Source organism: Podarcis bocagei (assembly GCF_964188305.1).
Source record: "Podarcis bocagei genome assembly, chromosome: 11".
NCBI classification, from domain to species: domain Eukaryota; kingdom Metazoa; phylum Chordata; class Lepidosauria; order Squamata; family Lacertidae; genus Podarcis; species Podarcis bocagei.
The window spans coordinates 28191335-28205022 of record NC_138136.1 but is presented as its reverse complement, the minus strand read 5'-3'; the positions used below and the strand labels follow the sequence as shown (position 1 = coordinate 28205022).

General features: G+C 39.7%; 1 protein-coding gene across 3 annotated transcripts in view; it reads right to left on the bottom strand.

Annotated features, from left to right (window-relative positions):
• SKIC3 (SKI3 subunit of superkiller complex) overlaps positions 1-13688 on the bottom strand; it is a 44392-nt gene that overhangs the window by 14705 nt on the left and 15999 nt on the right. For all 3 annotated transcript variants that reach the window (XM_081212316.1, XM_081212318.1, XM_081212317.1), the window contains exons 19-31: positions 13127-13303; positions 12114-12258; positions 11861-11939; positions 11698-11759; positions 11558-11614; positions 10238-10306; positions 9274-9348; positions 8788-8929; positions 7818-7911; positions 6829-6906; positions 5305-5429; positions 3655-3778; positions 950-1171 (exon numbers count right to left, since the gene is read on the bottom strand). In XM_081212316.1, coding sequence (XP_081068442.1) covers positions 950-1171; positions 3655-3778; positions 5305-5429; positions 6829-6906; positions 7818-7911; positions 8788-8929; positions 9274-9348; positions 10238-10306; positions 11558-11614; positions 11698-11759; positions 11861-11939; positions 12114-12258; positions 13127-13303 — 1449 coding nt within the window. The remainder of the gene's footprint in view (positions 1-949; positions 1172-3654; positions 3779-5304; positions 5430-6828; positions 6907-7817; positions 7912-8787; positions 8930-9273; positions 9349-10237; positions 10307-11557; positions 11615-11697; positions 11760-11860; positions 11940-12113; positions 12259-13126; positions 13304-13688) is intronic.

Genomic DNA, 13688 nt, shown 5'->3' with positions numbered 1-13688 from the left:
TTTCTCTTATCAGTTGCAATTAGTGATAGATCTGACCAAATGAGTTGGGATTTATTTTTAGCCAGAACAGAAAGTAACTTTTTTTCTTGCCATTTTGAAATTCGGACACTTCTGTACTCCTGATAACAGAACTGAAGTGCAATAGAGCTCTCTATTAGTTTTTGGGTTTATTAGTTTTTGGGTTTAGATAATAATGCATTGGAGGTGAACTAAGCTATGAGTCTCACAGTTGTGAATTTGTTATTACTAGTTGATATCTGATTAGATACCGTGCTGAGATTTTATACACACAAGATGATTGTTCCTAAATTAAATATTATCAAAAGGAGCAGCATGAAATGTTACAATTTCACTGCTACTATTTTTAGCATAAAATATTTAACAGGAATATGGGGAAAGCAATCAACTGAGTATGAAGATTAGGTAGTTGCAACACACTCCAGCTTTATCAGATGAAAAGCTAATAAATAATAATTAGATAACCCTCAGTTATTGAAGTAAAGGAGAAATGGTCCTTCAGAGAGGACAAGAAGGGCTGACATAGGAGTTTTGAAAAAACTGTTTCCAAGCAGGTTCATTTGTTTCAATTGCACCTAGTGCTTTTGAAATTTAATCAGTTATCCACATTAAGTTGGGAAAGTTCACTTCACAGAATTTGGCTACTTAATGGCTTGATAAGAACTCTGTGCACCACCATGAAATGAAATAGAGAACAAACACAACCAGAAGAAAAAGTTTGACTTTGAATAAAGAATGAACATACCCCAGTGTAAAAGTTCAAATCTCTACTCAGCTCAACTCAAGTATGCAACTCATAGGGCAGTCTTGGCAAGCTTCTTTGCAGACTAGCCTACCTTGCAGGGTGGCTTTATGTCAAAAGAGCACTCCTTGGAGGAACAGAGGGATACAAACGCAACACAATTCATTTTGGAAAGTACAGATTACATACCTGTGAACAGCTTTTGAAACTTGTCTCTGAACAGCCAAATTTCTGCCTTGTAATGCATAGACAGCTGATGTAAGAAGGCACCTCTCATAAACATCATCCTTCCTTTCTGCTAGCTTTAATAATTCTTTCAGAGCTGCCATTGCAAGTGTAGCATCCTGCCTTATCAGCCCTAAAGCGCACAGAGCTTGCAGACTTCCTATATTAGGTTCCTGTAATATAGAACTGTAAGTACAACACAGATAAATGGTTACTCACTGCACTATTACCATAAAGTAAAACATGAAGGATCTGTTGTTCACATGGGCTAGAGTTCACTTGGAGTAGAATGCAATGTTGTGCTGTATGTGTTCCATATGTAGACGATCCCCAGGTTTAGATCCTACCATCACCAATTGCTTCTTTTAACTGGATAAGTCAAGAATGCAGGCCTCTACCTAAATACATAGTTCTGGGATAGATGAATCAATGGTCTGACTTTGTTTAAGTCAGCCTGATATGTCCATCCTCAGATCAAGATAGCTGAATTTCTACTACTAACAAGTACGGTAACTACATCTTTTTAGTGCACTCATACAGAATCTTGCAGATATACAAGATTCACATTACTGGCAATGCCAAGTTTAGTTTTCATGACACTACTCTCCTTGCCTGCTGCTGAATCTACAACTCATAACCTATTGAGTTGTGAATTATATTTTCCCCTAAAAACCTTTTCACGTGCAACCTCCTTGAGATCATCTGGGGCAGTGTAATGCTACCAGCTATGGTGACTATTGTTCTGCCTCCATAGTTGGAGGCAGTATCCTTTGTAGCTAATGTTTTGATTGCAAATGGAAAATCAATGCAAAGACCAGCTTTATTATACTTCTTACAACATCTCCTGTTGGCAACTGGGGGGGGGGGGGGAAACGACCTAAAAATCATGACTCATCAAAACTGGACTGAAAATTGATATGAAGAAATACAGTGAAACAACCTTGACCGTTGGCTGTTCTCCCCTATTTCCAGGCAAGACTGCTGTTCCTTTCTTCTTCTTTTTAACAGGAGATGGAAACTACATTCATTTTCATTTATTACAGCCGGTTTACTGAAGCAATATAAAACTTAGCTTCTGGAGCAATAAGTCTACATTTTACAACACTGCTTTGCCCTTCCTGATAAAACGATGCATGTTTACCATTACTCTCTAAGATAAATGACTAATATTGTGTAGGATGCTCTTAGTGATTCAACAGATGGCTAAAACAAGAATGGTGTTGCAGTGGTGAGCATTCACATTTTCTTGTATTAGGTTACCAAGTGCTCCAGGCCTGAATAGTTGATCAGAATCCTTTGGTATTTCAAGAAATCTGAGGTCTAATGGCTACAGGCAAGAATTTCTGATCCATGTTAACAAAGTCTGCCTCCTCCCAAATGTTGCATTTTGGTACTGAACCCAAATCTCTGCACCCCTTTTCTGCTTCCAGTTATCAGTGCCATCATCTGAAGGCTTCATAGTACAGTGGTACCTCGGGTTACATACGCTTCAGGTTACATACGCTTCAGGTTACAGACTCCGCTAACCCAGAAATAGTACCTTGGGTTAAGAACTTTGCTTCAGGATGAGAACAGAAATCTCTCGGCAGTGGGAGGCCCCATTAGCTAAAGTGGTGCTTCAGATTAAGAACAGTTTCAGGTTAAGAACGGACCTCCGGAACGAATTAAGTACGTAACCAGAGGTACCACTGTAGACTGTTCAAAGACATTTTACTAAAAAAAATTTAATAGGGCAAAATGAAGTTAATGCAAAACATTCCAAATAGGTGAATATAAGTGGGACCGGCAACAGAATATTGGCTCTAGTAAATCTGGAAAAGGAACATTACAAGTATTGTTCAGACCTCTGAATACTGCCCAGGAGGTGGGACAGGAAGAGGAGCAGCAGCAAGACACACACACAGAGAGAGAGAGAGAGAGAGAGAGAGAGAATGACTTTCCAATTGACATCTTAACTCTCCATTCTCAGCTCCTCTCAGTGCTTGAATCAATCAATCTTTACAAGTTCTGGCTCCTTAAGAACATAAAAAGGACCCGGCTGGATCAGACCAACGGCCCACCAAGTCCAGCATCCTGTTCTCACAGTGGCCAACCGGATGCCTGTAGGAAGCCTGAGAGCAGGCGTCCTTATGAGCTCCTCCCCTGTGTGTAAGAGTAGAAAGTGAAGGGGTCCTTCTTATCCTGTTTTGGGATATTTTTAAACAGGGCTTTCTTTGAATTCACAAAGTTATGTGTTTCTGCATACCTAGAAAGTCCTCTTAGCATGAAGAGCTGCTGTCTTGTTCTGGGGCGTCCCCATCTTGCTTTCAACCAGGAGGTATTTTAGCTACTCAGTTTACTGTGGGGTCTACAACAAAATGTGGACCCTTTCCACCTAAAAGGAGTGCTTCTCTTTAGGGCTCTGTCATGCCATTCCACCCAAGTAGGGCATTCTACTCCCTCTCAGGTTGCATTCTTTTTTTCTCAACTGTTACTTTACATTTGGTAGCTAGTAAGGCATATACAGTGCTAACAGGACTGTAGGTTGTTGGGTTTTTTTGCAGGGGGAGGGGTTGTTCGTGTGTGTGTGTGTGTGTGTGTGTGTGTGTGTGTGTTTCTGAAGATATTTTGCAGTACAAGAAAATCACTTTAATTATTGACTTCTGTAAATGCAAGAACCTATTACATACCACTTAAATAAGAGGGTTTTCGCATCATCCACTTGATCCTGCTTGTACTCCATTATTGCAAGGGCCGTTAGGATATAGGCTTTGTCTTGCTCACATTCGGCAACAGAGAGTGCTCTCTCATAAGCTAGTAATAAAATAGGAAGAAAGCTTAAAAATTCAAAACAATAGCAAAAAAAGGAACCATGCTCAACTATTGCCTTGATTTCCCCAAAGACAAGCAGCACAATACATTAAAAAACATATTCTGTAATGGGCTGCTTCTTTATCACTCATGTGGTTAGAATGGAAATTTCTAAGTGCATCAAAACAGAGTTTTGTATTTTGTTTCCAGCTTATTATTCTTTCAGGTAGGAGAGAGCAGAAGCCTTTAACTTGCCCTAATCTCACAGGCAGGATCCCAAGGGCAAAGGCCCAGTGAGGATGTGTACTCATATTATCCAACTTTCAGCTTTGGCTCATACTCTCAAGCTTACAACCATAATTTGACCGAGGGAGCATGACTGGAAATAGCAAGTTTTGCCCTTTCTGAGTTGACTGCAAACAAATACAGAATACCTAGCTGAAAAAGCTGTTTAGTCAAAACGCTTCAACGGCAGGGGTCCACATATACATTTGCCATACTTATCTTGGCAAGTGTCACTGGCAAAATAATGACACTAGCCTTGTCCTAAGCTTGAAAGGATGATAGGTAATGGTTATCCCTGAAGTTGTGCTGCACTTTGAAGACATTCCAAGGAGCTTGGAAATGCAGTGTGCCTAATGATACAAACACACCCAGCATATATTTCCTAGCTCAGATTTGTGCCCTGTTGCATTTTGCAGATGCTTGGAGTGCATCAGAAGCATGCCTGTGAGGATGACCCCCCATCATGAATCTTACGATGGCAGGGCTCAGGAAGAGAGCTGGGAATTATTTATTCTGCCCTGATCTCTACAGGTGTCTCCTAAGCATAGAGCAACTGCAGTGATGATTTCCTGCTCCCACTTTTCAGCTCCAATACTGGAAGAGAGCTGGGAATATTCTATGTTGTACAGTCATACCTCGGTTCCCAAACGCTTTGGGAGTCGAATGTTCCGGCTCCTGAACGATAAAAAAACGGAAGCGAGTGTTCTGGTTTTCGAACGTTCTTTCGGAAGCCAGACGTCTGACGCGGCTTCCACATGTTCCCATTGGCTGCAGGAGCTTCCTGCAGCCAATCAGAAGCCACACTTTGATTTCCAAATGTTTTGGAAGTCAAACGGACTTCAAGAACGGATTCCGTTTGACTTCCAAGGTACGACTATTGTGCTTAGGAGGTTTGCAAAAGCTTGATGTGATGCTGGAGTCAAGACTCTGCCCTGCCTTGCTGAGGTCTGGATCCTGGCAACCACAAATTCTGGATGAGTGCTAAGACCGGCCAAAATTTATGGGCCCTCATAATGTAGCTTGGGTCAACTGAATGGACCAATCTGCAGTGCATCTCATTTGTATGAAGAGAAAAGGTATCATTTGTATGCATTAGAAAGGTATTTGAGAGAAGATTATCTATAGAACCCCCCCCCCAAACATTGGGATCTTAATGCATGTTTCTACATCACAGTATAATCCAGTTAACGTTGCAAATTCATACTAATTACCCTGAAGAGATGTTATGTATGTGCAACACTTACCCTTCTGACTTTCTTGGAAATGTCCTTTCTTGAAGTAAGCCTGAGCAATTCCTAAAATATCATCAAATTCTGTGAGACGAGTCAACAAGTAAGCCTGGATGGCATCATCATAATGACCTAGAGCACTTTCAAGAAGGAAAAAGAACAAAACTCATTCATATCAATTTCAGGCCTAATTATGAGCTCACAACAAATGGTTTGGTGCAATCGAGCTCCATAAAAAACTATAAGGAGTAAATGCTACCCACTATACTAGACATGATGCAGTAGTTCATTTGTGAGCAACACTTAGTGCATAGGTCAATTCACCTCCAGAAATGATGTAGAATTGTTTCAAAATGGAATACTGCTATAAAGAGAGGTGAATGGGAATATAATTTAAGGTGCTGATCTTAAATTGTAAGGCCATGTGTTTGAATTCTGGCTACCTTAAAAATTGCTTCTCCACTGATGAACTTTGAAAACGTATTATTTATAAGATTTAAAATGCAATCAGAATACAAGGAATCAAGGTAAAACAACAACACCTTTAGTCTTCCTTCAAATCCTTCTTCAAAGCCCACCTTTTCCATGAAGCCTTGGGCAGAACTGCCTAGTTCCCACACCCTATTCTAACCTAGACTGCAATTAAGCCTAAGCACATGCAACTGAAACAACCACATGTTATCTCTCCACGTCCCCTATCCTACCCGTTCTCTGTTGTTTCCCATGCCAAATTTTAAACTGGGACTGGGACCTCCCATACACACTGGTGGCACTGTATAAATCAATCACCCATGATACAAAATATATACCCGTCTAGTCAAAAACTAATATCCAAACACTGACACTCAGCAATTTAAGTTCTATGTGTAGGCTGGGATCCAAAGGAGAATGCCGTTTGTTCTGCTTGCATCTTGGCTATTACTGTCTGGAATCAATTATGGAATTAATATAGCAGATGAAGCAATCTTCTAATAAGAGCAATTGCTTAATGCAAGTCAAACCATTTACAATGTGACAGTCCATTGCACCCCTTGAAAACAGCAGAAAATCTCAGTAATTAAAATACTGGTGGATTCCTCATTATTTACTACTTAGATCCTGCCTTTCTTCTAAGAATCTCAAGGCAGAGTACATTGTTCTCTGTTTTATCCTCACAAGAACCCTGTCAGGTTGCAGTTACAGATAGGTAGCCGTGTTGGTCTGCCATAGTCAAAATAAAAAAATTCCTTCCTGTGGCACCTTAAAGACCAACCTGTCAGGTTGGTTGGAATGAGAGAGGACAACTGGTCCAAGGTCACTTAGTGAGTTTCATACCTCAATGGCGATCCCAGGTTTGATATATGCTAAATTATGTCTTAGTGGATTATTAGTATGAAAACATATTATATCAAGTGACACAGGAATAACATATCCTAGTAGAAGCACAATGTGCAAATGCAGTAAGAGTCATATTCATTATTAAAAGGTTTTTGGCAATAAGAGTTCTTAATTTTAGGTGAAGATTAAAATAACAATTTGTCCAAAAATAAGCAGACTTACCACAGTGCTCTGCCATAATTTCTCATTGCTATACAGTACTTCTCTTTATCTTCAGAATTTTTCAACAGCAGAACTGCCCTGTAAAGTGAATGTAAAAAAAAAAGAGGTTCAAAATTCTACATACTTATTTCAGTAAGTTACAGATAGGTAGCCGTGTTGGTCTGCCATAGTCAAAATAAAAAAATTCCTTCCTGTAGCACCTTAAAGACCAACTAAGTTAGTTCTTGGTATAAGCTTTCGTGTGCATGCACACGAAAGCTTATACCAAGAACTAACTTAGTTGGTCTTTAAGGTGCTACAGGAAGGAATTTTTTTATTATTTCAGTAAGATCACTTTATCCAAATTTTAAGAACTAGGGCTTGATTCTAGTAATTAAAATTATTTTTTAAAAAAACTCTCAGGTATGCAAGCCCCATGTAGAAAGGGGGGGATACTATTTTATTGTATTTTTTGACAAAACCTTTATTTCAGAGGTGTATCTTTATCTTTCCAATTATCTTATATATCCTGTTTCATCTTCAGTGCTCAAGGAAGATTATATTTAAATAATGTTCGTTTCACACTTGCAAATCATCAATCTTCTAGTGTGACAGCAGCTATTCTCTGAAACTCTCTGCCGATTAATATTAGGCAGATTTATTGTATTGTTTTCAATGCTAAAACTTATCTGTTTAGGCAAGCCTATGCAAACATGTAACTTTATGACATCTAATTGTTTTTTTTTAAGTGTTGATTTTGTCTATATTTTGATCATTTTTAGCATATCTAATTCCTATATCTTGGATGAGCCGGGAACATGTGACACCAGTTCTGAAAGAACTGCACCAGCTGCTTGTATGCTACTGAGTCTACTCCTCTTCAGTGTACTTTCACTGACTTACAAAGGCCTATCTATACCTGGAATACCTAAAATAACACCTTCTCCTGTATAGACCTGCCCTTTTGTTATGATCTGCCAGAGAGCATCTCTTGTTGTTCAGCAGTTTACCTTTGGTAGGCATCTACGGCTTGCTTTTTCAGCTGGAGATATTCATTCAAATAACCAAGCATTATGAAGGCACATGCATCATTTTGGATTCTTTCTGCAATAACAAATGATGTACACACAAACAAAATGAAAAGAAGAAAACCATTATTATTATTACTATTATTATTATTATATTTCAATTTATATACAGTGGTGCCTCGCAAGACGAAAAGAATCCGTTCTGTGATTCTCTTCGTCTAGTGGTTTCTTCGTCTTGCGAAGCAAGCCCATTGACGGATTAGCGGATTAGCGCTATTAGCGCTATTAGCAGCTTTTAGAGGCTTTTAGCGGCTTATCTGCTGATCGGATCAGCTGATAAGCGGCTTAGCGGCTTAGAAAAAGGAGGGGAAGGGCTAAAAACCAGCAGGAACTCGCAAGACATTACAGAACATCCACGATAAAAACATAGTAAAAGGCATACTGACACACAGCCTAATAATAAAATAGTCATCATAATAGCAGTCCTCTCCCCCACACTTTCACGTTTTTATTATTATCATTATTACATATTTATTTATACCCCGCCTTTCCCCCCCAATGGGACTCAAGGCAGATTACAGATAAAAATAAAAACAATAATTGAAAACTATTAAATATTGACAGAATAAAAACTATATACATATATAAAATCTGTTTAAACGACACCAATAATTACAATAAAAACAACACGGCACCAGCCCTTTCATTAAAAGCCAGTTGGAACAAGAAAGTCTACACCTGCCGGACAAAGGACAACAAGGAGGGAGCCAGTCTCGCATTTCTAGGGAAGGTTTTCCAAAGTCTGAGAGCAGCCACCGAGAAAGCTAAATAATGCATAACTTAATAAACCACTGGGTTCCATTCTGACTTGACTGAGGTTTAAATAAGTGACATCCCTGATTACAAGGAAAGAGAAACTAGGCAGCTGCTTTAAAACATACGAGACATTTACCTGTGTATTTGGTCAGAGCAATCTGTGCTGTTGGAATAGCATTCATTTGAAGAATATTGTACTTATACAATTCAGTGTTTCGGTTGGTTTTGTCTTGCAGGGTTGAGCACACCCAATGGGCATAACCTTTAGCGCCTTCAGTCTGATTGAACAGAAAACACAAGCGGAGTTAATAACTGCACAACTAGGAAGCCTTAAATCTTTTACTCCTGGTTTTAAGCTTATACTCCTCTGAAATGTATACAAAGCACCTGGATCAATATAGCTCAAGCCAAATGCCAGTCGTTTCGTTCATTTGGCTAAAGCCCCAAACGTATTCCATGTACAGCACTCTGAAACAAACTCAGCCACCATGTTCCAGAAGATCTGTATAATACACCTGAACAAAGTGCACCAGGAGCATGGGAAATTCTAGTGGCAGCCTTTGGACAGTCCCTCAGCTTCCTGTTTAATGGTCCGCAACCTGAAACAGGGGCAAGTGCTTACATGCATGCGGAGTTCAGTGGTATGCCTGAAGAGGTCCATCGTTTCATAGCTGCCTACAGTTTCTGCAATGAGCGCCTGAGGGGGAAAGCAAAGGGGGGAAATAGCTCATTGATTTGACATAACAAGCACCAGCTTTGTTCCTCTTTATAAATAGCTTATTCCTATCTTTTTCCTCACTACAGGTTGTCACCAAACAGTTGCTAAATTCATCTATGATAGAACTAAAATTCAGTGCAGCCAGTTCTAGTTAGGTCCTCAGGAGTAACACTCCCAATCCTGTAGGCTAGTACTCTAAGCACCTAGGACAGGCATCTTCAAACTTGGCCCTCCAGATATTTTTGGGACTACAACTCCCATCATCCCTAGCTAACAGGACCAGTGGTCAGGGATGATGGGAACTGTAGTCCCAAAACATTTGGGGATGCCTGACCTAGGATTTCGATGTGTGGGTGATTAGATTCCTTGCACAGAGGAAATGTCCTCTGCCCTGGTTGCCTGGGTACAGGAGGCCATTTTAGCTGCAGTGGTGCACGCCCATCTTTAAACCATCAAGCTAATGCAAACTGATGGTGCTGGAGCCTGTATTTCAGGGTCCGTACTTCAAGCTCCACTGTGTTCTCAACAGTGCTGCTACAGTCTCTGAACAACCACCAGAGGCACAGCAATATCTTGGCACAGTGTGGAAATGCCACAAAATCCATTTCTGCCAGTTTCACTATAAAAGAATAGGTGACACCAGGAAAAGTAGGGGAATACAACGAACTAGAATTTGAATGAAAAAGAAAGGAAATAGTGAGGAAGTCTTTTTAGAAAGCCAGGTTTTATGGTAAGCCAGCACTCATATGCAGTAGCTTAACTTGCAGGAGAGTGATCAGATTCAGTTTCAATATAATCATAATGCCAATCAAAACACAGCTGGCATATATATATATGCAAGGCTGAAAGAAGTTTCTTAACATCTTACCTGCCCAATCCAACATGTTAGATAGGAGGGTTCTAAGGATTGAGCTACTTTGAAGGCTTCATGTGCTTGCTGAAAGAATATATAAAATTGATACAGAAGTGTTAAATTAGCTGACAGTGGCTGAGAATGTCACTAAGTATTTTTACAAGATACAAGTGAAATTGTTCCTTCCTCTCATGTTTGACTTACAAATAATGTAAGGTAATGCTATATGTGGCAACCTGAATACTGTAAATATTTTTAAAATATCACCGTCATTTTCTATTCCCCACCCCCAATGAACTAATGAAAAAGCTTGCATATGAGCCTGGATACAGTGAGCTTTGCCAGTATCTCTAGTAAGCAGAAAACTGGCCCTCAAATAAGACAATATTCCATCCCACCCCCCCGGAAATATTACACAGAGGTCTCAAATGGAGGCCAGAAACTAGTTCTCCCAAGAAGAGATTCTTGTTTTCTGTGCAAAACAGCAGCAATTAACAAAAGTTAGCTTGCCTAATTTATAACTCTGAAAACTTAGGAAATTGAGAGGGAAGCATGAACTCTCTTAGGAACTAAAGGCAAGCAAGGCCTGACTTTTTACCTTCACAGTTTATTTCTCTGTTTCTTATCAAGCGTAGTCCTAGTATGTTAGCTCTTCTCCTCCCTTCACAGAACCACCCTTTTTGATACCACAATTTACTCCTCTTCCTATTTTGGTTCATCTTTCAATATAATGCATCCTTCAACTCCCTGTACTTTTCCCTCCACAACAGGTCTAGTGGGCAGCAACACGAGAACGGGCCTTTTCTGTGGTGACTCCCTGTTCATGGAATGCTCTCCCCAGTTAGGCTCGTCTGGCACCTTCATTACCTATCAGTGAGATTTTTTTTAATGCTTCTCTTTTTCCTTTTGGTTTTAATGTATTTATGTGTAGTTTTGTTTGTTTGTTTGCTTGTTTGTAGGTTGGTTTGGGTTGCCCTGGGCAAGATAAAGCAGCTAACAAATTCAATAAATAAAATAAATACAATTTAAAAGAGTGTGTTAAAGTTTTTAGGGTTTTTGTTGCCACAGTCTCTGAAAGGCTTTTGTGACATCTTTGAGAGACAGGCAAGCTATCAATAATGCTGGCAAGGCATGTTCAATGGCTATGTTCTTTATCCCAATAAATATACCTTGGTTGACACTGACAATGACATTTTGGTGTTTAAATGGTCTGATAAGCACACTAAAACAGGAAGATACAAACTCTATTTTTTTTACGGTTGGCACATCACTTAAGTCCTTCCATTTACGGCTCTGTCTTTAGAGAAGGTAGCATGTGCACTCATACTTATTTACCTCTATGTTTCCAGTTGTTAAGTACAAGACTCCCAAATTGGTCCAGGCAACAACATTCTAGACAAAACAAAGGTTACAAAAATTAAATTTAAGATTACTGAATCTCCTTTGGAACAGATACACTTGTGTAGAACACTTACAATTTGTTCAGCTTGAATAGATTTGATGAATGCATGTTGTGCAAGGACATAGTTTCCAACACCTGAAAGACAGATCGAATTATAACATCCTCTGCTGTATTCAACAGAGCTCTGAGCAATTAAGAGAAGGACTATATTTTAGAAGTTTTACTTTGAAATGTACCTTTGCAACAGGCCACCACGCCCAGAGCATTCCAGTATAGATGGTTGTTACTGTCTAACCTCACAGATTTTTTAAGACACTGGAAGAGATTGAGAGTGCAGTGCTGTAATTCAATATGTTAATTGTTTTGTGTGTTATCCCAACAGGGTTTGTTTTTGTTTTTTAATAGCCATAGCTTAGAAGTACTCCTAACAGTGATAGGTCCATTAGTGTAAACTGTATTAAAGAACACAAGAAGGTTTTAAAAAATTACCTGTACAGATTTCTCTAGCAGCTCACTAATCTCATTCTTGTTACTGCCCATTTCCGTAAGATGCTGTGCTTGATGATAGTAGTTTATCCCAAGATCACACCACGTATTTGGCGAAGACATCAGTTTTAATCCTCTACCATAACACCTACAGAAATATAAATCACAAAATTAAGAGTGTGATTTATATCAGCAAAACAGACGGGAAAGAAAGTAAAAAAACAAAAACATTAATTCAGCGATGCTATCAAAGGTTGTTGTGTTTCTATCCTGTCTTCCTGAAAACAAACACCTTTAAGGAAAGAGAGAAAGGAACATTACACAAGCTTCATACTTGACAGCAATGCTGTTCAATGTAGTGACAGTTAGACAGAGAGAAATCTGAATACACCTTGGCCCACATGGCATCAATTTGGGGGCAAATTTAGTACTGAAGAATTGTAAAGCCACACATTCTAAAGGCAAGCATTAAAAGAGCCAAAATATGTTGCCTAGGCTGCAGCTGAGCAGGTGGAGTGCCAGAACCAAGGCCTAAGTTATTTCCCTCTCTTCATCTCTTGGGACCTGCTCCTCTCCCTGTTTACTCAAGGCATGCATAATCTAACATTTGGGGGTTTCACACAGTAGCTATGCAGTCTGCTGGCTCACATCTGTATGCCCACATTCAGTCTTTTTACCCTTTGCTCCCAGACCTGTTAAACATGGAGGTCTTTGCCCCTTTCTTTGATGTAAGGTATACTGATTGCTAGATGTGAAAATATGTTTGAAGTATGGTGGGAATCAGAGCAATGGCTGCCACCCAAAGTCACTGAAATTTCCTCAAAGCACGGGGAAAGCAATGTTAGGCACTTCCAGGGGAATGGGGGTGGGGGGTAGTTTCAAAACAGCAGTCTATTAATTTCTCCTCCTCAGCTTTGAGATTATAGTTCTCTGGTCTGTGCTAGGCAAAGCAGTTCAGGTGAAGGCATCCAGACTTATAGGCCGTAGAATATTTTATAACACACGCTATACATTACCTTCCTCCCAGACTGAGCAGGTCACTTTTCTTTAGCACACATTTGTCTGTGTTCTGACCAATAAGGAATCCTAAAACTTTCACATTCACTTTGGATGGCGAAATGACAGAAATACTGCTACAGGCATCTCCAAGCAGTTTCCAAAGGCAAGATACTTCAGGACGATGCTTTGCTGCTCTGAAAGGGGGAAGAAAAATCAGAAAAGTGGAGTCCATCTAATTTACCTGCTATCTTTTACAAAAGATAAAGCTAAAATCTTCTCAGCTGACAAAAAAGCTTTCTCCTCACACGCCTAAAAACACCCCAAGTATCAACTTATGAAGAAAAACCAATGGTGCTGGATTTCTTCTATATGCCTCAACACATTCTACAGTTAATTCTTAACATCCAGTTACAGAGCTAGAGACTTAGGTGCATTCAACTCTTTCTGGATTTCTGCCCATCTTTCTGATCCCAAAATCTATGGGAGTTCCAATGAGCACATGGGCTTTGTCATTCCCCATCAATGCTGGGAACCTCTTTCAAAACAGGCATGAGGATGCATTTTACCTCCAATGCTGAA